This window comes from Accipiter gentilis, chromosome 17, assembly GCF_929443795.1.
Source record: "Accipiter gentilis chromosome 17, bAccGen1.1, whole genome shotgun sequence".
Classification (NCBI taxonomy): domain Eukaryota; kingdom Metazoa; phylum Chordata; class Aves; order Accipitriformes; family Accipitridae; genus Astur; species Astur gentilis.
This window is the reverse complement of record NC_064896.1, coordinates 22,183,865-22,208,210: the sequence shown is the minus strand read 5'-3', so window position 1 is coordinate 22,208,210 and position 24,346 is coordinate 22,183,865. Positions and strand designations below refer to the sequence as shown.

The 24,346-nt window shown below is 38.4% G+C and overlaps 2 protein-coding genes across 3 annotated transcripts in view; one reads left to right on the top strand and one right to left on the bottom strand.

The window, feature by feature from the left end:
* The window catches only part of DNAJC24 (DnaJ heat shock protein family (Hsp40) member C24), a 42,742-nt gene extending 39,087 nt beyond the window's left edge, over positions 1-3,655 (top strand). For both annotated transcript variants that reach the window (XR_007508480.1, XR_007508479.1), the window contains exon 6: positions 57-3,655. The gene's annotated coding sequence lies outside the window, so the exon portion shown is untranslated. The remainder of the gene's footprint in view (positions 1-56) is intronic.
* IMMP1L (inner mitochondrial membrane peptidase subunit 1) overlaps positions 1-24,346 on the bottom strand; it is a 37,699-nt gene that overhangs the window by 220 nt on the left and 13,133 nt on the right. The window contains exons 2-5 of the mRNA XM_049819962.1: positions 20,353-20,490; positions 19,466-19,554; positions 18,372-18,498; positions 4,362-4,472 (exon numbers count right to left, since the gene is read on the bottom strand). Coding sequence (XP_049675919.1) covers positions 4,362-4,472; positions 18,372-18,498; positions 19,466-19,554; positions 20,353-20,457 — 432 coding nt within the window. The 5' untranslated portion in view covers positions 20,458-20,490. The remainder of the gene's footprint in view (positions 1-4,361; positions 4,473-18,371; positions 18,499-19,465; positions 19,555-20,352; positions 20,491-24,346) is intronic.

The window sequence follows — 24,346 nt, the reverse complement described above, 5'->3', positions numbered from 1 at the left end:
GTTCTTTGGTTGACAGGGTATATGAACTTTTCTCACCTGTGTGTTTCTTTTACTAGGAGTAAAAAATACTATGTATCAGGAGGAATCATCACTGTAGAGGCTGGAGACAACACCAATTTATACACAGCATGCTTTGCTATGGAGACGCTCAAAAATTACTTTTTTTTTTCAGCCTTGGAAATAAACACATTCCTAGAAAATACTTTCAAAGTTTTCTAGCTTGTAAACCTCTTAACAACTTAAAAGACAAAGTATGTATTTTTGATCCATCTAGAAGAAAGAATACCATGAGCATTACCTCCCAGTGAAAGCAGTTCTGTGAGGTGTACCTTTGTATTTTCAAGAGGGGCATTTGAACTGCAAACACCAAACCTTGGAAGAATATTCCACAGGCTTACAGGTAAGCTTATACCATGCATATAGGTATAAAGTGGGGGGAGTGCCTGCCACCATCAGGGGCTCCTCTGAGAAGACTACGATATAGAACAAGAAGCAGCACAAATCCTGACCAAGTACAAGCACAAGTGTCAGAGAATGATGCTTACTAGTAAGAAAAAAATTTCTCTCCAGAAATTAACTATATAGCTCTTCATACTACTGAATGCTCCCAGGAGTACTTTCCTCTGAACATTCACTAATTACATGTAGGCTGGTCTTGGATGCAAAAAAAGTAATAGGGAATCAAGGACATTCTCTTACACTCTGTCCTTTGTCTCCCTTGACTGCCTGTGTCTCTTTGCAACACGTTCTTTCAAAGATGACATGAGGGGATCAGCAGGAAGAAGGGAAAGAGATGACGTTGGAGAACGAATGCCCTCTGTGGCTCTAATCCCATGAAAATCTCACAGCCCCTGCTCAAGATGAAGCGACCTGGACAGAGAAAGATGATGCACTACCTTGTTCCCAAAGCACCTGTCAGTATGGTGTTTATCTTGCTCATTTTTTTCTTAAAATTTGGTCTTAAAGAAGGTATGCGGTCACCTTCCAAGAACAGCAACTTACTCTTTAACTGAGTTCATGGAACACCCACAGCACAGAAGGAGCCTTTGCTGCTTTCTGTGTGGAGTGAAAAAGTAATTTTCTCAGTTTAAAAGTGAAAGCATAGTGCCAAGGTTCAATGTTTCAATCCCCACGACTTGTCCCCAGCACTAAAGACAATGACAGAAGAGGCAGAGGCAGTTAAGGACAGGCACAGCAAGATGTACCATCAGCTTGCTACCAGACTGGGAGTGTGCGCTGCTAGAAGCGCCCTAGACTTGCCGCTGTCGGGCCCCTTGCAGCACTGTGCGAAGCTGCCGTCAGCTGGATCGTGCCTGGGCCCTCGGGAAGACAGAAGGATGAGTCATTGTCGGGACCTCAAGTTCTGTGGAGCCGAAAAAGGCTCAAAGCTCTCTTGTGCAAGTATCTTCAAAAATACATGTCTTTTTTGGCATGTGCACGTAGGGAAGAGAATGAGGAACACGTGCTGATACAGAGAAACACACAGAGGTAACGTCTTGTCTCTACGTGCGTATTAGCCAGTGAGCTATTTTAGGTTCCACACAGATATACGGAGCTGCAAACCAACAACAGAAGGGTATTTGTGATCTTGGTTAGAAGCAAAGCTACAGCATTCAAGGCTCTCCAGAGGGCCTGTGCTGGCTGCAGGCTGGGTGTCAAGTCTTTGTTTGGCCTCAAAGGCAAACAGGAGTAGAAGGGAATAGGAATATCCCATATTACAAATCTAAGCTGATCTGAGCGAAGGCCCAGAGAAGGAAGATTCTTAGGCCATTCACTACAGCACAAATCTTGTTTCAGGCAAATCAAATCGCACCTATTGCAACTTGACTTTCAGTGAAAGTAATCAAATTTGTTTTAACTATTGTTTTGACAATTTAGTTTCAAATTCGTCACAGTAATCTTAGTGGTAAAGTTAGAATGAAAATGATGTTTTATCTAGTCTGCGTGCAGGAGAGAATGTGAGAAAGGAGGAGATGGAACAAGCCTTCTCTGTGAAACAAAGACATGCCACTGTGTGTAGTAATTCCCAAGTCTTTTAAAGTTATGACAGAGGTTGACTGTGACTTGTTCGTTCAAACTGGCTAGTCCAATTAGCAGCTATTTCCCCTTGCCCTCTTTGGTTTGGCCTACATAGATTTGATCTGATGGATGGGGGATAAATGGGGCTAACTAGCTCTTTTGAAGATACACTACAGGTCTATTTTTGACATGGAGCCTAAGTCCAGGGAATGCAGAGGATATCCTACCTAGGACAGGATGAAGCACCAGTTCTGTCAAAGTGGGATTCCCTAGGCTTTTCCTGAGTTTGCAGCTACTTTGATTTCAGCAGCCTTTTTCCGGAATGAACTTGTCTCTCAGAGTGGTAGTTGATATGGTGGCAGGGAAGAAAAGGGGCAAATATAATCGAATATCATTATTTCTGTAAGGGCTAAAAACTGGTGCACGAACATTGACTGAGAATCTTGGGTCTAAACTTCACAGATAAGTTACAGAGAGAATGAACATTTATGTTTTGCCAAGAATAGGTTGCCTAAGCAAACCTGGTACAAGCTTGCTCTCTTGTGTTGAAATCGTTCCTTCCTAATTAGATTTGGTTTGCATCTATTACTAAAAATGTAACTTAGCATTCAAAGGCACTGTTACATCTGCTTCTCCAAAATCCACTTTAAGATAAAGCTACATAAGCTTCCGTTCTCAAGGCAGTAAAATACTATCTTTTTTAAACAGACAATATTCTGGAGTCCTAAAGTACTTCTTCAATATATAATATCTGTGTGTAAGTTTCATTAATTTTACAGAGTTCACTGCTTGCTATATTTAGGGTTCAGTCCTGTCAGTCACTTCATTAAAGTCTCTCAAACATCTTCCTATTTGGGGTACAAGCTGGACACAAATTTATTGCTGTGGAGAGATACTGTGAATACTTATGGCTGTCCACATACATAGGTTCTTAATATATATGTTATTTGATAACAGCCCCCTTAAAGTATTAAATGCAGGTTTTCTATACTAGTACATCGGTTGGAGAATATTTTTTTTCAGTCAGGTTATTAATACCATATTCTTATTAAGAGGGCTGTAAGCATATTAGCATCATTTGTATTTTAGCAGTTAATAATTCAAGCTAAAACTTGGGCCATAAAAATAGCGCTATTTAGAATCGGCATTTTTTCCTCTGGTGTACGCAGTAAGGCAAACAATAGAGAGAAGGAACAGAGAGAACTCCACAAAAACTAGGGAAGAACTCAAAGCAAATGCTATCCAGAAAAAACAGAGGTCAGACAAAACTTGATGGTGGGGCTGAGGGGGACATGTTATTTGAGGTTTAGTAACCAGATAGTGATTATGGTCAATAGCAGCAAGGTTTTTTGAAAAGTCTTAAGTTGTGTTCATAAAAACTGTAAATTGATTATATAAAACTTTGTTAAATTGGAAAGATCTAATCTTCCCTGTGCCTGTAATACAGCTGTGCTAAATTATGTTTTTGTGGATGTGTTGCAATATATGGAAAACAGTTTTCAAAACATTTTTTAATTGTTCTGAATGGCACCATTTTAAATCTAGCTTTCTAAAAGCTGGTGCATAAGTCTGCAATACATACTCCCTTGTTTCTTAGATTAAACTTTTTATGGAAAAGAAATTGTGTTAGTTTCTTCTTTTTAGTAAATGAGTAAATGAATAATGCAGGTAATATGAAAAAGTAATTTAGTGTGAAATAAAGCTGTAGAATTGTTGAAACAGAGGGAGAAGGAACCATGGAGGTTTATACAATATTAATTCAAGGCATTTTTTTAAAATAAAAATGTGGCAGACAATTATGGTGGCACAGATTTGACTTTACTGTTAAGGCTTTTTCACAGACTTAGTCTAAAAATCAACAAGGCCAGTCTACGTGTCTAAAGTATGTATGCAAGTCTTAGAAAGATAACCTTTTCCTCCATTTTGTTTTTTGAACTATGGAACTACACTTCTCAAATTCCAACAATGAAATATGCAGCTGTCCTTTTCTACTGTTTTGCAGAGGCAAGAGTCAAGGGTAGAATGTATATCTGTGCAGTAAGGTGTATGTGTGTGTGTGCATGTGTATGTGGTTTTATCAGGTTTGGATTTACTTGCAACATAATTCATTCAGTTTTCAGAGGCAGTGACTGCTCAAAAAGTACTGCTCAAAAAACAAGTCCTCCCTCAAGAAAAAACCCACCATTGCTGAATTATCCTTTTAACAGCAAGTGGCCGGTGTGTTCAAGCTTTCCTTTATGTTTGCTTTGGCCAGACAGTTAAGGAGGCAAGTTTTAATACCTAACACCAGGCATTAAAAATGTATTAATGCAACTATTTTTAGATACTATAAATATATATACCTTAAAACAAATGCGTCCTCTTATCAGTCCGTAAGGAACAGGTCCATAGCACCTGGAATCTGTAGAATTCCTGAGATTATCACCTTCTAACCAAACATGTCCTTTAGGCACCTATGATTAAGCAAGATTGAAATGTAAAAAGAAAATAGAATAGAATGGTATTAAGCATGGTTTGCCTTACAATATATTCTCTGATTTCTGTGTTCCGTATTTCATGACTGTATAATGAACTAATTTTTTACTGAATCTAGTAAGACACAGTGCCAGATTTGGAGGGATGAGAAGGAGTGCTCCAAAGTATCTGTTCTATCATGTGCTCAAAAACCAATGGTTTGCAACAAAAAATCCAAAATGAAGATGTAAGAGGTTAGACCAATGTGACAGGGTCATTAATTTAATAGACTTCAAAAGAGGTCATTAGGATGTTGACTGAAAATCTGCCCTCCTGTCGCAGTAACAGCATGAACAGGGCAGCCACACACTCATCAACATCCTGGGGCCAGCACCAAGGCTAGACCTGTTAGTAGATTCATGATGAACTAACTGGTAATTGATTGTGACATCAATTACGAATAATCTCATCATTTTATCGGAGTAGGCTTGTCAAAGTTCTAATTAAGATCACAGTTCATTCTATGTGCAGGCAGAATCCACAACACATTATATTGCAATAATGATGATCACAAAACAGCAAATCCCTTTTTATAATTTGAAAATTAATGATGGTGACCTTATAGTATATGACAAAGACCTTTCATTGCCTATATATATTATGCATTAACTATATTACATACCATAGATTCATGGCATTCACCGACTGACTCAATGACAAAATGAGAAACAGCAACATAGCTGTATTAGTTACCAAAATAAGAGTATACGGCTTTCATATATGAAAAAGTTGCTACTGTAAGTCTTAAACTAAGATTTCCGCTTGGAATATACAGCACTATTTTGATATGTTTTTTAAAAAACATTTCAGATAGAAATAACCTCTTACAAGTCACCAAATAAAGTATTTCATTATTATGCTTCTAAAATTCTAAACCAGGCTGAAAATTTAAAAGTAGTGACATATTCCCAAGCTAGGTAATATTTAATGTGGACTTTAAGTTAACATACATTTTTCCAAAACCAGCTATGTACTTGAAACATTACTATGCCCACAATTCAGAAAAAAAAAACCCCAATATTTAAAAAACGCAATTTCAAATGAAACTCAAGAGTTTGAGCAGTATAAACACTACTGTTTTAGAAATAAGCCACATGGACTCATAAATACAATAGTCTATATATACAGAATTCAAGGATAACAGACTAAACAAAATAAAATACCACTCTAGTAGTAAAGTCTGGATATAAACTATTAAAAATAAAACCAGGTCCCCCAGATAAACATTTGAGGAAAATGCAGTTGAAGGGTAATTGTTGGCACTTGAGCTGTCCGGCCAGGTACCACTTACTGGGAACACTGTCTTTAAATAAGCCTTTCAGGCTCTTGTTTAGTCAGGCTCTCACCTGCCTGTTACCGGACTAGGATAGCGCGCTACTCCAGAGTCCCTTTGTTGAGCTGGGGCAAATGCGTAAGCTGTGGCTTAAGAACCAGTAGTTTGTCTCCGACAGCAGCAGAAAGAGATACTCATGGTGGAGAGCATTTCTGAGCCCGTCCGTCTTCTGCCAACCGCCCCCCTGTACTTCTCCGGTACCCAGGATGAGCTTCAGGCATGTCAGAGGGCGCGCAGCCCTGCCCCAGCCTTTCAGAATCTATACGTGGAGCTGCTAGACCAGCAGTACGTCTGAACCCTTTTGAAACCTACTGATACTGTCTCCTTCCACAGTCTCCTGTATAAAGCAGCGCCGCCTTGTTTGTTTTAAACTGATCTGCTAGTTCCATCGAGGTCCTTTACTTCTTGTTCTCCCAGTCCCTCAACACAGCGATTTCATATTCAGCTCGTCTGCCACCTTTTGTTATTTTGTAGGCTTATCACATTGCTGGCATGTGCACGGAAGAGCCGTCTCTGGGAAGGCCAGTTGATTTCAGCTAGATGACTTTGGCCCTCCTCCTACCCAAGCAGCTTTGCAAACAAAAATAACCAAGCAGAAGTCAACTTAAATACATTTTAAAAAATTCTATCCGGAGTCAAGTGACCAGTGTAGAATATACATCTCATCACATGTGGAAATGCGTTTTTTTTATAGGTCTTTATTGGAGACTATACTGACATTCCTATTTTCCTCAAAAATTCTGTGGTATACAGCCTGTTTAGAATATCCAGCAGCAATTGTTAGGTTAGTTGGATATTCGTCTTCACTTGTTTGCAGTGTAGCCACCTAAAGCATTCACTGTGTCCCCATCTTGCATGAGTTAGTTTGTTTTTCAGGTGCACATCACAATGCAAAGCAGCGTTCTGACCTTTCTGGTGCAAACTCTCCTGGCCAGCATCTACCAGAATTACAAATCGTACATCAAACTCCTGTCATTTTGAAAGACTATCTCAGCAAATATACAGAAAGAAGAAGCATGAACTACTATGAAAGGAAGATGTTTTAATGAAATAAAAAAAGGAAACCCACATTAACATTTCACATTTCTGAAAAAGCATCACTTCTTGTAATGCGTCACTGTTTCGCACACGGGACGCTACCAGCTCCCCTTCTACTTTACTGGTTCCCATGCTTTCTTGCTTTCCCCGCCTGATTCATAGGCAGAACGTGAAGCTCATCTGTTACTATGTGAAATAAGGACCCACTTGTAACACAAGTATATCCAAACACTTCTAGACCTTCCCATCTTTCTTCCACGCTCCAAAAGTATAAAAAATAAAGTGCTTTTTCCAGCTGTGGCGTATCACTTACTACTTCTCATACTACTAATTGCTTGCCTGGACAAGATGTTCATCGTCTGCATTCCAGATAGAACATTTGCATTAAAGTATATTCCTACATCCTGAAGTTCACCACCTACAGTAACTTTTGTAGTTCTCCATGGAAGGTATGACAGGACCCTATACCTCTAAATTTGGCCTTAAGAGTCCCATCACAATGTATGATTCATCTAGAGATAATAGAGTATAATACCTTTGTATGGTGCCTGTCCATCATCTAGGCACTTCACTACAACCTAGAATTAAGACAAGCAGTAAAAATCACATGAATTACATGAAAATGTAAAACCAAATACCAGTGACAGGCCATAATCATTAATTTAAAAAAGTTGTTTACACCCCTTTGAAATAAAGGCTGTAGCCAGAATCCTTCAAGGGTTTATGCACCAAGCTATTTCTGGACCACATCACTGATTTCAGTGGGATTACTCACATTGAATAAAGTTAACTCTGAGTACCAACCTTTGCAGAATCGGGACCCAATTTGAAATGCCTCAAAGCTACGCAAGCACAGTAGCTGGAAATAAGATACATTTTTAACCAAAGGAAGGGGAAAAAAAAGAAACCCAAACTATTGAAAACTTGTATTTGTAGTGAGAATACATTAATTACACACCAATGGGCTGCTACTGCCAAAAAAACCCAAGGCAATGGGAAAGCCACTTGCTTGACAATCACAACGTTGCATTTTGGTATCTACAGGCCACGGACCATGGACCTCTTAGACAAAATTACTTGTATCTAAGAAGTACAACTGAAATCACAGTTACCATTACTACACACAGAAGGAGTGTGAATACAAAGAATACTGACAAGAGTGCCAAAAGCATTTAACTTAGGCGGGGCAGCATTTCAGTTCTCCTTTACACATAGGCCAGAACTAAGATGCGAGTCTCACAAGCCCGACAACTGAATTTTCACGTAATTAACTAGCGGGTGACATGCAAAACCAGCAATTCCACAGCAGCGCAGGTTAATGTGAAAACACGCTGCCTCTGATTGCAGACTACTCGCTTTGCCTCGGCAACCCTTGTGCCTCTGGTTTTGTGCAGATTATCTGAGGATTTATTTCCAAGGAGCAGCAGCTCTCGGGCAGAAGCGGTTATCTGAGATGCAGCCTATATGCATGAGAATACAGCACGCTGATCAGACACATCACTCTTCCCCCTTCCAAGGCTCTGAGGGCTCCAGCGCAGGAGCAGACAGACCAGAAGAGCAAGATTATCATTTACAGCAACTGAGTTTGTAGCAGCAGCTTATTCTGTCTCAGCTCAGATAAATTACCATCTTTCACTGTGACAAACTGACTAAATTTGCAGGGCTGGCGGCATTTACTTAGTGGTATAGTTAAAGTGGCAAAACTGAAGCACAGGTCAGGTATTTGATGCATACTTACGTGCCGGTTTTGGCTGGGATAGAGTTAATTTTCTTCACAGTAGCTAGTATGGGGCTATGTTTTGGATTTGTGCTTGCAAAAAAACAACTTACTAAAACATTAATTTACCTAAACCGGCAAGGGAAAATCAACAAATAATTATATTCTTTTGGTCTTTTCACATGACGCCAAACTTTGTTCTTTGAGTAATCTCATTAACTTCAAAACCAAGGAGATGAGATGTCTGCACTGCATTAACTGGTATACTAGAAAACGAATATACATAATTTCATCTGTTAATCTTATTTGCAGTATCTGCCTCAAAAATACCCCCAAACCCAACTAAATGAAAGTAGGCTTTTGTGGGCTGGTTTGGGTTTTTTTTTTTGTTTTGGTGGGGGTTTGGGGCGTTTTGTCACTTTTGGGGGGACTTTGGATGGGGAGGTACTAAAGATGGGGAAATAGGGATTTTTAATAAATAAGTGGTGAATTATAAACGTGAATCTCTTGCAGTCTCTCCTTTTGGAATTCCAAGCAGTCTGAGTTTGTCAAAGAACATCAGCATGTACAATCAGCTGGGAGCAGATGAAGTTTGAACTTTTGTAAGGTCACAGGTATTCACACCACCTCCAGCAATATCAAAGTTTCAAACTTAAGAAGAACTTTAAATCATTCCTATCTTTTCTTTTCAGTTCAGAGGCTTCCTTCTTGAGCTATGATAAGAACTAATCTCAGTGCTGGACAAAAGAATAAAGTCTGCAAGTTCTCATCTATCCCTACTAAGGTCTATTTAAGTGCCTCCTACTTTGGTACAAGCAACAAATGTAATTGCTTCATGGCCTGCGGGTGTTCATTTAACAAAAGAAGCTTTTGTGAATAAACCACAGGTGTTACCTTTCTTGATTAAAGTGAAATATGATGAAAGAATCTACAATATCAAATGACAAATTTACTAAATACTGATTAAATTGCCTTATTTAAGTAAATTGCATCTAGTTAGGATAAAATATACACCATAGAAATGCAGAAGTTTGTTTTATCACTCTATACTTAAAGTCTTACATAGCTATTCCTTAATCCTTTATTTATTAATTCAGAACCAAGAGTGAATAATGCTTAACAGATACTCTTTTTTAATGATCCAGTTGCTCTAGGCACCATTTCTATAGGCTTATCATAAATGTTATTCATATTAAGGCTGCCATCTATATAAAACCCAACAACATTCATTAGCTCCAGTATTTTCAAAATCAGCATAAGCGTTTACTTTTTCATGCTGGAAAAAGCTATGAAATGGTAGCAGCCACACTGGACCTTTAACAGCACAGCAGATTTTAAACCAACATCTTCTAAGTATCACTAAAAGGCTGCATTACCTGGAATTTAATACTCCTTAAAAGAATATAACAGCATGAATTTACCTTAAATTCATAGGTACTTCCAAACAGTTTAGCACTGTCCTTTCACTTATTGAACAGTTTAAGCTGCTTATGAATAAGACACAATGTACTTGGGCCAGTTTGTTTAAATAGACATACTAAAAGGAATACGTTATGACATTATGACCTTGGTCCAGATTATTATGAGACAAGATGCCAATGAAACACTAACAGGTTTCTATACAGAAATTAAATTCACTCTGATTAAATATTTATATTACAAATTCATTCTCTATATTGTCATCGGTTGTTTTAATAGAAAATTATACAAAGGTAAGACATGAAGACTTGTCCATCTTTAAGTTTTGAAATCAATCATTAACCAATATTAGAATCGCATAACCTTCAATGGTAGCAATGTTAACTCATACTACGAGGAAACGGAAGTGTATTAACTTGGATTTGAATTTGTAAGACATTTTTCTCTATCGTGCAAGCATAGCAGTTGAGCATTGTTCTTTAATAGAAATTTGGGGAAGCCGTTACAGTAATCTGTCAAAGCATTCCCTGGTTATTTGAATGTTTGTTTTTTAATCATTGCTGCTCCTTCTGAAAACTTTGTGTAATGCACAAATGGCTGCTGCTGTTCCTGAGCTTCCTTACCTGGAACTTCAAAGGTCTGATCACTGCACTCGCTGCTTCGTGGGAAAGGTCACAGAATTTTCACATCAGCAGTATCTATGCCAGTCAAATGATGAAAAAATATGCTTTCTCTCATCACTTTTTGGCTGTTGCAGAAGCTTTCAACTGTGTTAAATAATAATTCAAACACTTGCATGCATTGTTTACTTTACTTCCATAAATATTCTCATTTAATATTCAGATCTACAGCATCTTGTTAAATACACTGATCTGAATCAGCCTGAAAAGCTATATATCCAATTTAAAAAAATCTCTAGCTGCAACCCTGAATTTAAATTATTAGGCATCATTCCTTTTCTAAAAATATTATCAGTGAAAATTAAAACTTAATAGAATTAATAAAAGCTATGAGCAAGTATTATCTGTCATGAAGAATAAATGTGCTGATTTTGCACGTTTTCTAGAACCTCTCTCTTTGCATTAAAACAATAGGTCTCTTTTGAAAACAAAACCACTTTGCTTTAAATAGTGAAAAATTATCTACGTTTTCTTAATCCGTTACAGTTTTGAAATTTTCGTATTATATAGATGTTCATAGGCCAAAACGTTCAAAAACAAATCTTCTAGCTACATTTAGGAACTTCTGAAAAAAAAAAATTCAGAATATTTCTGTGATTCATCAGTCCAGACTGTTTTTAGCTTTCTTGATTTATAGCAGATGAATATTTTGGAAGAAAATGAGTACAAATGCAGCAAAGATTACTTAACAGTTTGCATAGAATTTTCTCACGGCAGTCATTAAGGATTTGATTCTTTTCTTCTCCAGAAAACAGGTTATGTAACAGGGTCACCCTAAAGTGTAGGTTGGAGAACAATAACCCATGGGTTCAAACCCCAACTGGAACTTACTGGTTAAAACCCATTACCACCACTGGTGTGCCCTGGACGAAGGCATACCTGTACAGAGTGCTCTAGCTAATAAGCCTGGTAGCCACGATGGCCAATACATACTCTGAGCAGGGTTAAGGACTCTGAGAAGTAGCATCTGGACCCATCAGGAGCAGCCTGAATCTCTGCTAATCAATCCCAGGCCTCAGCACTGCATGGTCTCATCATTTAAGACAGTCGGCAGGCCTTAGCTAATATGTACAGAGGAAGAAAAAAAATGAAACGGGTGCTTCATTTAGACACGAAGCTGATATAGGCAGACTAAAACTTGTGCTCAGAATCTTCATTGAGTCCTTGAGCAGTTGGTTTCATCGTCCTGAGCGGCTTCCTAGAAGCTATTGGTGAATTTGGAGCAGGGGAATAACAGAATCATAAAATCTTGGAGGTTCAACCTGACCTGACCAGTAGAGCCAAGACTGTGTTCCACAGACGAAAAGCATCTAGTGCTACCAATTCAGAAACGGGTGATCTTGAAACAACTTTCCCTCAAGTCAACGAGGAGATTTCTGTATGGTTTTCCTTCAGGAATGAACTGGCTGACCAGAAGAACCGGGGCAGTACGGCAGAGCCTGGGCAGCGCTGCTCTCCCCCACCCCCGCGTAGCTGGGCTGCCCTCCAGACCAGCTGAAAGGGACCAGCCGTCTCCTCTCGGTTCAGACTGCGGGGAAGGAAGAGCTGCTGGAGAAAGCAACGTAAGAGACCTCGGTGGGAGCTCATTCATTCAGGAGCTGCGTTTAAGCCGAGCCTCTCGCTGCTGTCCTGTGCCTGAGCTACGGTGCGGGCATTGCCCGTGTCTGGCCGCCCACCTCCCCGACCCCACGGACCCGAGGACAAGCTCTGGTGAACGGTACCGATGCTGTTGTGTCAGGTCGTGCCACTCGTATGTTCTTGAAATATCAAAACCAAAACTGCAAAGGTAAAAAGACCAATCCACTTGAGCAGAAGAAACCCTGGAAATACTGGGAAGCAGACTGATAAAATTCTGTGTGTTCCTCTTCCTTTGAATAATTTAGTTTTGACAAATCAGGATTTTGATTTTAAATTACTTCTCAGAAAATTCAAGATTAGCTCTCGCCATGAACTCTCTGCACAGGGACATAGAGGGAACTGCAGACGGAACAAATCTGCACACATCAGTTCTCCTTTCCCACCACACTTTTAGTATACCTGCTGCTTAAAATTATGGCATAACTTTCTCTCAAGCCTCTAGGATGCTAGAACTAAGGAGAAGAAGAAGGAGTAAGATACTTCCCTTCTCCTGACCAGCAACTATTAAAACTTAGCTCACTGAAACACTAAACCATGAGTGTAAACTAGCTATTAGGATACCAAGGACAAAGGAAGAAGAACTAGTGTTTCAAGAACTTTATCTTCAATTGCTAATTAGGGTATTTTAAAGAGACTATCCAATGGTATTGACCGCTCTAAAACATCAAACTATTTTTCAGCGTCTTACGTTGTGCATCCAAAATCTGTAGTACTGTCTAGTGATGAAGACATTGTGTGGCTTACATTAACATTACATTATTCTTAGTACCAGCATAATATTCTTACTGCATTTGACAAGGACTGGTTAAGAGTTAATAGCGCTGCGTAAGACCACTTCTCTGATCTGCAAACAGAGTAAGATGCATTATCTTTGGAATTATGTTAGCTCTAGAGTTAAGCACAGGATGAAGAGATGCCATCTCCGCAATGAACCTCATTTTAGCACAAGGTAAACATACTTCCCCCACATCAGCTAGTCTCACAGCATTAGTGCTGTGTTGTGATTGATTACCAGCAGAGTGTTGCTGAGAGATGGATTTGTATCTCAGCTTTTTATCACTATGACTTGCAAAAGGCAGTTCCTTATTTACAGACTCTACCTGTATTAAGTGACATTATTAGGTACTACTTTTGTTTAAGTGACACAAAAGCTTAGCATATTGGTGGTTTATGACATACAAGCTGTTTTAATCTGATGACTTACCCCTCACTTTTTCAATTTGTAAATAGGAGCTGCAGCATAAGAACATATGGTACTAAAGAAATTAAAGCTAAAGTAAATGGCATTAAAACAAATTCAACTATAACAATAGGATACTCAATCTGAATTATAAACCTGGATCTGTATTAAGACTTTTAAAAACAGGAAAGAAAAACCTAAATATGAAAATTAACCTTTCGGGTGTTTGTTTTAAAGACCATTTCAGGGGTCTCCTGCGATTGAGTAATTTCTTTATTAACCCTCATTACTTAGATCTTGTAGTTAAATGAATAAATCAGTAAAGATATTTTTTAATAATTGAAACTAGGTCTGAATACCACATTACTAAAAATCAGTTATTTACCTTTTTAACTTTTGGGTTCATATCACATTGCTTCTGTTACTGTAAAAATACATTATGCATTCTTAAATGTTTATTACAGGAAATACAGTTGCTTATATATATAAACACCATCACTGAGCACAAAACCAAAGAGCCCAGCAAAACTACCAGTCTAATGCTCATATTCCATACCAAATACCAATAAAAAAAGAGAAAAATTACATTTTCCTAACTTTGTAATACTACAGCAGCTTACTCAAAAAAAGGAATTTCATTACACTTTTCACGTAAATACGAAGATTTCCATCATCATTATTCTGCAGATAAGCTCCAACCTCTAGCATATGAAGCATCATGTAGCATAAAGGGTCCAAAGTAAAGACGTTCCTTATGTACTTAAATTTTAATTTAAGCACGTGCTTGATTTATACCAATCAATTTGCTATGTGGGATTAGTTCCATCATCTTATAATCCAACAACGACTCCATCAAAGACATTTTTTTGGTACAGCCTTACACTTAGGGCACTCTGACAAAAATAATTTTTCTCATATGATGTATTACTTCAGCTAAGTATAGCAGCAAAAGTATTTTTATACCACTATAAAGACTTTCACATAACTGCCACTGCTATACTGCATTTCTACTCAACTGAAATATCTCTTCAGAACAACTTATTCAACTTATGTATGGGTTTTTTTTTTTATTTTGTCATTTTCATTATGGCTTGGAAGGTTGGTTTGTGTTGGGTTTGTTTTGTTTTAATCTACAAGTATCTACTTGGTTGTTTGCAACAATAAAGTATCTTATCTGTGTAATTTTACAGAGAGCAAATTGTAAACAGGGTTTTCCATTCTCGTATCTATATACATATAAGCCATCCTGAGAAGTATATTCATGAATGAAACAGGATTGCAAGCAGGATCCACTTTTAGCATTCTCGTAGGCTTCAGTATAAGAATCATGTGTGATAGTGCTTCTACGCACAAAAATCCCTAACTTAAAATCCGTAAAATATGCCAACGATGACACAGTCAATGCAGACTAAGCACAATTCCTACTGACACGACTATAAGGATTCTCCTTTTGGGGCGACAAGGGAAGCAGCTGCTTAGAGGTGGTTTCACTCTCGGCTGCGTTAAGTATGTCGTACTGCCGTTACTGCGACGTCTCCAGTAACTGGCTAACTCGTAACACCTAACCGTGAGCTGGCAAACACCAGCAAAGAATGAAGCAGAGGTTTGAACTGCCTAATCTGGTAGTAGCTCTGGCATCTGATACTTTTTATTTACTGTACTGTAATGAGCTTGCAAACACGACAGGAACTATTCACTATCGCTCCCCAAAACAAGAGACAAGTTAGTCAAGGAAAGCTGAGCGGTTCACTGTAATAAAACCAAACAATCCTCCGACCTTTCACACTTTGGAGTCACTGCATTCAAGTATCACTCAGATTTCCCATTTTAGAAAAAAGCAGTTAGTAGCCAAATATAAACAACACAACTCATGACAATTCTAGGCTTTGCTCACTTAAGGAGTACCTGCAGTTGTACCTTTTTCTCTGCAGTCAGACACCCCAGGCAGCCTTTTGGGATCCTAGGCAAGGCCTTTCCTCCATTTCGCCAGTCTTTTTTTCAAAAAGCCAACTCAGGTTAATTCTTCTCAAGGAAGTATCAACAAAACAAATAACCAGTTCTCGGTACATCTGCTGCTGCTATTTCTTTGAAGAATTTTGTGTTTGAATTAAAAGTGCATAGCACAGTGATTCACTAAAACAAGGAATCTGATTCACCAGTTACCTAAACAGGGACACATCCCTTTTCCCTCCCCAACAAGAACAATTTACTTAGTGGATAATCCAGTGTAAGTTACCAGTGTAAAGTGCAGATCTCTATGTTGAGAATATACTCTTCTGTCAAGGAAGTGTCTTGTGAACAGACGGAAAGATCTACCTCTTCAACAACCACTAAACATAGGAGGAAAACACATACACGCTAACAAACGAGCATCTCCATTTAGATCATTTCTCCCCGTAGATACAACTTATGGTGAAGAACTAAGAGAGCTTGCATGTCACTTGGCTGCATTTCCATACCTTAGCCTTTATGGAAAACATACACAGGAGAACAGGAAACGGACTCTGCATTCCCCATCCTCTTATTCTCCTTCCATTTTGTATGAAAATTGAAGACAAGAAATCTTGCACCTAAGGCAGAAATTGTTCTGCTGGATACTCATTTCATTACTTCAGGGTTTCCAGAAAGGCTGACATCCTGCTAAGTACAAACCTTTCCTGAACTTCCTTTTCAAGACGAAGACAAGTGAGGAACAAGATGCTCAGAGAAACTCAGTTTGCATCTTCTGTCAGCGTACATAGAATTCAGGTTTCCATTTCAGGTCGTTCTGCTCTGGGAAATTCATATTTCATCTAAAATACTACTCCCATAGGAGCTAGAAAATTTCTTCAACTTGGTAATAAAGGTGGGTTGGGGTTCTGTGGGTTGGGTTGTTTGTTGTGGGGTTTTTCCTTGGTTAAATAGTAACACAATTTAATTTATGGAAAAACTAAATACTCTGTCCTCTCCTTCAAAACATAACAGAGAATGAGTTCTTTCTGTCCATGAGTGACAGAAGTATAAACAGAAGCTTCAGTGGTCCTGGCACTTGATCAGAAGGGCAGATTAGAGGCAGGTGCCTGAAATGTCTCGCCTCCACACTGGACTGGAAGAAACAACAAATTCAACCCCTCAGAACAAGGTATGAATCGTATCCTTGCTTTCTGGACCTAGGTCTTGACTAAATCCAGACACTGAATCTAGACACAATGTTGACAAGAATTTTGCCACTGATTTGAGAAAGGACAGGCTCCACTTCAGCTGCTTAACACAAATGAAGCAACAGTACCTGAAGGCACACTGGTGAAGTTGGCTGTCTTTATGGTAGCTAAACTCTTAAAAAATTTATCTATCACAAACTGTAGCTGGCTGCAAGGAGCATTCCATAAAATTTTCTACCTTCACAGCACAGGACTTCAGCTATGGGCCAGATGCCAATTCTTCTTATTCTAATTGTGAGGATAAAGTGGATATGAAAAGGCAACAGAAGATCTTTGTTTTAAGATTCAAAACACCTGTGCAAAATCTGATGCCTCTACAAGGTACTGAACAGAGGTAATGGTCAAACATGCTTTTGGGAAAAACCCCTGCATTCTTCTGTGTCATGGTTTTACCCCAGCCGGCAACTAAGGACCATGCAGGCGCTCGGTCACCTCCCTCACAGTGGGATGAGGAAATCAGAAGGGTAAAAGTGAGAAAACTCATGGGCTGAGATAAAGACAGTTTAATAGGGAAAGCAAAAGCCGCGCACACAAGCAAAGCAAAACAAGAAATTCATTCCCCGCTTCCCATGGGCAGGCCGGTGTTCAGCCATCTCCAGGACAGCAGGGCTCCATCACATGTAACCGTTACTTGGGGAGACAAACGCCATCACTCTGAACGTCCCCTCCCTTCCTTCTTCTTCCCCCAGATTTATATGCTGAGCATGACACCATATGGTCTGGAATATCCCTTGGATCAGCTGGGGTCAGCTGTCCCAGCTGTGTCCCCTCCCAAATTCTTGTGCCCCCGCCCCAGCCTGCTCGCTGGTGGGGTGGGGTGAGAGGCAGAAAAGGCCTCCGCTCTGTGCGAGCACTGCTCAGCAGTAACGAAAACATCCCTGTGTTATCAACACTGGTTTCAGCACAAGTCCAAAACATAGCCCCATACCAGCTACTTTGAAGACAATTAACTCTGTCCCAGCCAAAACCAGCACATTCTGTGATCATGATCTCTGATGATTTTTCTAATAATAGCCTAAAAAGAAGTTGCCAAAAACATTTTGTCACAAATCTTTCCAAACTTCTGTTAAGTCTATCTGCATAAAGACAAGTGAGCATTAAGAATACTTGTTCCTTTTTATTTCATCTGGTTTCCTAATTTGTCCAAAAAGTCAGGTAAATTACTACTTTTCCAACCGTACTCAGAAAAATTAAAATATTGTTACAGTGAAATATAGACATACACTATAGTTTTGAAAGCAAAATCCTCAAAGCTATTGCAGAGACAGAATTTTTACTTCTTAGTGTTTAAAAGAGAGAAACAGTTTTGCCTTCAGACCAAGCCCTTGAGTCTGCCATCTATACTGCACCTTATGCAGAGAATTTTAGAGTATTCTTCCAGGGAAGAAGACCTAAGCAAAGAGCAGAGCAAGAATATCATCTGCCTACACTTCCTAAAAAGGCACTCACAAAGACAGCTTGCCATAAAGCAGAGTTTACAAATTACGACATTTTACTGTACACATACAAGAAGAAAGAATAATTTATGAACGTCATACTTTATTACGATACTCAAATATTGCAAATCCTTTACAGACTACCAGGCCTACTTAAATAATCGTTAATGTACAAAGCAAGAAACTCTAATACTTACATAGCTGTGACTCTTAAGGAAATCTGAAGGGTTGCTTGTGCAGACTTTATCCCCTTCCAAGCCAATTACTCTTTTACAGATATTTGATTTGGGGTCATTTGGGCTTTTCACAATTACAATATCTCCTCTGAGAGGAAAAAACAGAAACAAAAACAAAACAGAAGAACTCTAAGTACAAACTATTTGGCTGAATACAACTGCATCAACATGTATACTCCAAACATTTTCACGTACATTAAAGTTACTTCCTTCTGCTGAAAATGCTTGTCTACAATTTCGGTTTCTTCAGTTTTACTTGGGGTGTAATTTTACGCACAGTTTTTTAAAGTACATTTGGAGAGATTCTTTGTTATTTAGATCATTTATGAAACATTTAAGACTACATTTTAATTGACAATGCTCTGATGAAATGAATGCCATTTAACTTGATCCTGTTGCTAGGTAAACATGGAACAGAACAGATTCTGTGTTTCTAAATGTTATTGACCAAATGTTATTCTTCCAATGGGACTTCAAATGTCTAATCTGAGTCTGTGAGACCTTACATTACTTCTGCCTCTTGATTATATACATTAGATTGTACAATGAAACAGACCACAACAAAATGGGTGAGGGCCTTGAGCCTACTGTGCTCTACAACACAGTAATAAAATGACATTTGATAAACGGTACTTATACCATTTGGTCACCTTCCTAACAACCTATCTGAGCACAGCAATACCTACAGCCTGGTTTTCAAGAAAGACAAAACTGCTCAGAGAGAAGTTAAAGACAAAACTGCTTGGAGAGGAGAAGTTACATTCACACAATAGAACTGTTTTTTGGGGGGGGGGGGAGGGAAGGGAGTTTTTCCATTGTTTGGACAAAGCTGTAAAAGTGATATAGACTATATCCTAAATGAATTCTGACAAGTTGCTCAATGGGCTGTATGTGTTGATTACTTTAACTTCGATCAGACACAATGAGAGGAGATTTACGGAAAATTACAATTTAGAAGCAGAAGAATATATGAAAAATAAAGGATGGCTAGAATGTGGTTATTGACAAGCTCTGGCAAACGGAATGTAAAATCTAGTCTCAACAAAGGAGCATACTTTCGAATGCAATAAAAGTGGCGGCTAAGGTTCTCCGAAAAGACAATATCAGAATTTTGAATGGTTGGTTCCATTGAAGGTCCAGAACACTGCAAATTAAAAATAAATGAGAAAAAAATTACTATTTCCAATTACTTTTATCTAAAACACATTAATATTCAACTTATTTGCTAATAAATTAGAAAAGGTGTAACGTAAAGAACAACTAAAAAAGTGAGATCCTCCAAGGAACACGTGATACATTTAAAAGGTGAGGAGAGCCTCCAGAGCACCTCTAACTCTGTTACAGCCCCGTATTCACTCAGGATTTGTCCTGAACTGGGCTAGGTGCTACGAGCCCCTGCTGATCCATTTCAGCGCCTAATCTGCGGGAAATTATTAGGAGCAGCACTGGAAGCTCTGCCAGCTTGGTCCCTTCTTCAGCCTCTGCAAGAGAATCATCACAGAAGCTGCAAGAGCAGCTCACAGCTAAACTCCACTCTGTCCAGCAGCAGGATCTGGTAGGTTTAGAACCTGGGGAGGAGGGGGCGGGGGGGACAGAAAACATCCAGGAATCTGCCTGCAGTTGGAAACAAGAGCATTTCCTCTGGCGTTATTAGTGACTCCAGTCTTTCTGGAAGAATGTACTCTCTGCAGAATGCTTAATCATAGTTTCCCATTTGCTCCAGTGATGCCTCAAACAATAACTTAGAAAAACCAGGAATGCCAAAAGGAGAAATGACTTTTATAAAGGCTGGACCTGCCTCCAAAAAATAGGCTTTTACTAAACACACTTTGAAAAAGCTTTAATGAAAATTAAGAAACCTGAAATACTGGCATTATCATATATAACAATTTCAGTATTATAGTTTTATTTTCTTTTAAATGTCATGAAAATGAAAAGTTACCACAACAATTCCTCCAAGGTACTCAAAGGCACAATGCGCTATGCAGCCATATTGCACAGTATACCCAACAAATCGAAAGGTTTTTCCTAGGGCATTGCGAAGCATGGTACAGTGTTACGTCGTTCAGCTGGTTCTAGTCTACAGTAAAACAGAAGAATATCATTCATTTGATAACAACCTAACATTTACAAAATGATCTTTTGTATTTAACAACTGATGGACAATATTTTTTAAGAAAACAGTGAGTAAAAACAGCAAATAATCAGATATATCTGAGATTAAGATAACTTAAATGCCACCAAAAAGGTTTTTTACTACGCACACACTTCCACATGTACAATCAATGGAACCCTCTCACCAGCTTATCAGTAAGATTCAGTTGAGTAGGACCTGAAACAAAAAAAAAAAACCAAACACCTTTGCCAAATTAGAGAAATTAATGGGAGAGAATGGTGTCAGTGCTCTCTGCTGACACAGCTGGGCTTCTTTTAGTCAAGACGGCAGACAAACTTACCTGCCACGTCTAAATATCTGCAATAGTTACGAGAACATCCTCCCCCCCAAGAGGTGTGGCTGAATGGATTCTGGGAAGCTGTAATCATACCTTTAAATGCAGGCTTCGACTTCCTGACTGGACCACGTATTGTAACCCAGATGCAGTTATTTACTACGTAACACTTCACAGAGGTGTTTTAATCACCTTAAGACAGTGCAACTTAAATCACTGTTTTTCTTCAAGCACTAGGATTTAAAACTGAACACTCAACAGCAAAACTGAGAAGCATCAAACCAGCTGAAGTGATTTGAAGATATTTCGCAACTGAAATTACATTCACAGAAAACCGGCGTAATCTAGTCATCAACCAAAACTTTAAAAGTGACCTGACAATCAATCAAATGAAAAAAAGACTTGAAGAACTAGACAAAATTAAGGACAATAAAGGCGTGAATGGTTTGCCTAAGTAAGACGATACTAGAAAAAGAATACAGGAATTCTGGAGGTTTTGCAGAGCTTGCCTTTGACTAGACTTCCATTACCAAAACACTTCAATATAAAAATAAGGCATTAGGTCTTTCTCTTCTCAGCTACAGCACAGTGGCATAAGTTCTACAGCACATAAGATTGTAAATATCCTCTGACCCCCTCCCCCAAATATTTAAATCAAACTCTTGATGATCAGATGTAATTCCGGCAATGCTAATCTAACTAAAATGTTCCCTTACCCCAATTTTTAAGATATTTTTATATAAATATATGTACCTCTTAAGTGGAAACCACACATACTGAAGTGACTGAAGCAAGTTTTACATTCTGCAAGAAACCTGTCCCCCTTAAACTCAGTATCAGGTTTATCATGAACTAAAACCACAGCAAGATTTCCCTCGTTTACTAAGATGGGTCAATACAGCTTGCTAAACAAATGCAGTAGGCAAAAGAAAAAAAGAAGAAAAAAAAAAAAAGAAAAATTCTGTGTGTACAATATGCCCTACTAAATAACGAAGTAAAGACCTCCCCTTCTATATTTCATGATGTTTTGCTATTTAAATATAGGAATTTAAAAGTGCATAGCTTTACTTGCACAACTGTAGAAGTTAATAGGAATTTTGCCTGAAAACAATCAGAAGTGGCTTTTGTTCTTTGCATTTAGTATTTATTTATAAAGAAAACAAATGACCATTCTTGGGGGAAAATGTGCTCTACCAAGCTCATTTCTGTGTTTCAAAAAAGATTTTTTTTTTTTTTTTTTTTTTTACATAAAACATCTCCAGAATAAATCCACTTAAACCAATCTGCGATTCAACATCCTTAATATTAGCTAACGAGTTTCACAGTAATGACCCAAAATACAAGAGAAAACAGAAAAGTCTTGAATTGTTTCATTAGGACATGCAGTGCCCAGCACACTGCAGACACCCTGTAGCAACTGAACAGTTTTGCTGGAAGCCAAATGCACTTTCAGCAGAATTTATTCTGGAGAGCCAGAAAAGTGGTTTGCTCTTCTCAATCCAGTACACTCTGAAAAGCATGGACCAACTCCTTGCTCTCAGGGCCACAAACACTGCGAGCCCAGAAACGCGTTACAGGTAATAAAAGGAAGACGGAGTGACAGCAGATCGATTGGCGTTGCACAACTAGCGTGACTTAATGACCACACTCCACCTTTTGAGAGAAGTCCATCATCAATACTTCTTACCGGCACCTGCTAGAAAGGCGGCCTCGCATTGCTTCTCAGCTGAGGCTGACACAAAACCACTGCGCAACCATCCTGTACTTCAGATCCATGCTATTCAGAAACCCTATATTAAGAGAGTAAGCCAGTACAGAATTCAGGCACCTGTGGATATTACAGGGAAAAAGGAATTGTATAAACTTTGCATTACATTGACTGAAGTAGGTAGATACTGTTGATTGGGCCAAATGGAACGGTAACAGCAGATTCATTAAGAGAAAATGTAATCCTCTCATGCCAACAGCTGTCAGGTTATAACTAAAGTATTTTTTTATTATAAAACTACAAACAACTGCTCTATGTCTCCGAACATAAGTTTCAAACTGATTGCAACTAATTTCCCGTTAAAGACTCTGGATGACACGTACTGCCCGAGAGTTAACACTGAACACATTCATTTCTCTCTAATGTCTCCGAGTACCTCTGAATTAGGAGGGATAGGTTTGCAAATTATTCAAGGAAACACAGGGCTCAGAGTGAGCTTTAGCTACTGCTAGAGCTGTCATGGTATAAAACTAACCACAAAGATAGAGCATGAGGGAAGAGGTGTCAAATTTTGTTCCCAGTTCTCTTAAAATAAATTTTTAACCCCTAAGACATGGATTCCACCAGTCCCAGTTTATAAATGTGGCATAATGGATTTTTTTAAAATGCTCAGGCTTATCAGATAGTCATGCTAATGATGAAAAAATTCTTAGTTCTTACATAAGGCTTTTTATTACTACTGAAGAAAGTTAATTTCAAATTAAGGCATATATATACACCTAGATCATACACAGTTTGAACCTAACAAGACAACTTCAGAGGATTGGGGGTTCAGTTTTTAACATAAAGGGCCATCTCTAGACATCTAATGTTCATTCCACAGAAAAACTACAATCCTGAAAGTTTCCATGTAGTTTTAAGTAACAACTTCTAGTTAATAAGTGAATGGTTGTAGTAAATCCAGTCAAAAAAGAAATAACCTCTAGTTTATTAAAAACCCCCACATTATATTTATCTTACAATTGCTCTAGCTTAAGCATCAGTAAAATAATTGTTTCCTCAGAAAACTATTTATCAGTACATTTTTAAACAATGCCATACTGTTGAGCACAAGAAGGTAAACGGCTGAACATTTTTGCACATCACACAATTAATTTTAATACAAAGTGCTGTCAGCAGGCAACTTCACCAGATACAGCATAAGACCATTAAGCACAATAAAACAAATGATTTAAGTCACAGGCCCCTTGAAAACTTAATGGCTCTGTTGTATAAACATCCTTATCACAGAACTAACGGCATAAAACCTGTTGGAATTTCTTCCAGGTACTACCTACTATTATATAGTAGGTAGCTGAAAATTCTATACTGAAATAGACATTGTTTTTATACCAAACATGGACATTGATTAAAGAAGGTTACACATCCATTTTTATCACATAGAATACAATCTGGTGGTTTTACAAGAACTGCATAGTTTATCCCCTGCAGCAAATAAAATGCAAAATGTAATTACTGTTATCTTCTGCTCCCTTTTCCTTACATAGCCTGTGCCTTCAGAGTTTGATTTTTTTTGTTTGTTTGTTTGTTTATAAAATTAATCACAGCTAGCAGGGTGGAAATCACTTTGAGCCTCATGAATGACATCCAAGAGATGGGAAAGGATTAGTTCTCAGTTGCTGCCAGTTATAGCGCCAGGTGGCTTTTTCTGCAGTGAAGGTGTTACCGATAATCCCATTACATTGGTACTAAATCTTGCAGACATCAAAATTATCACC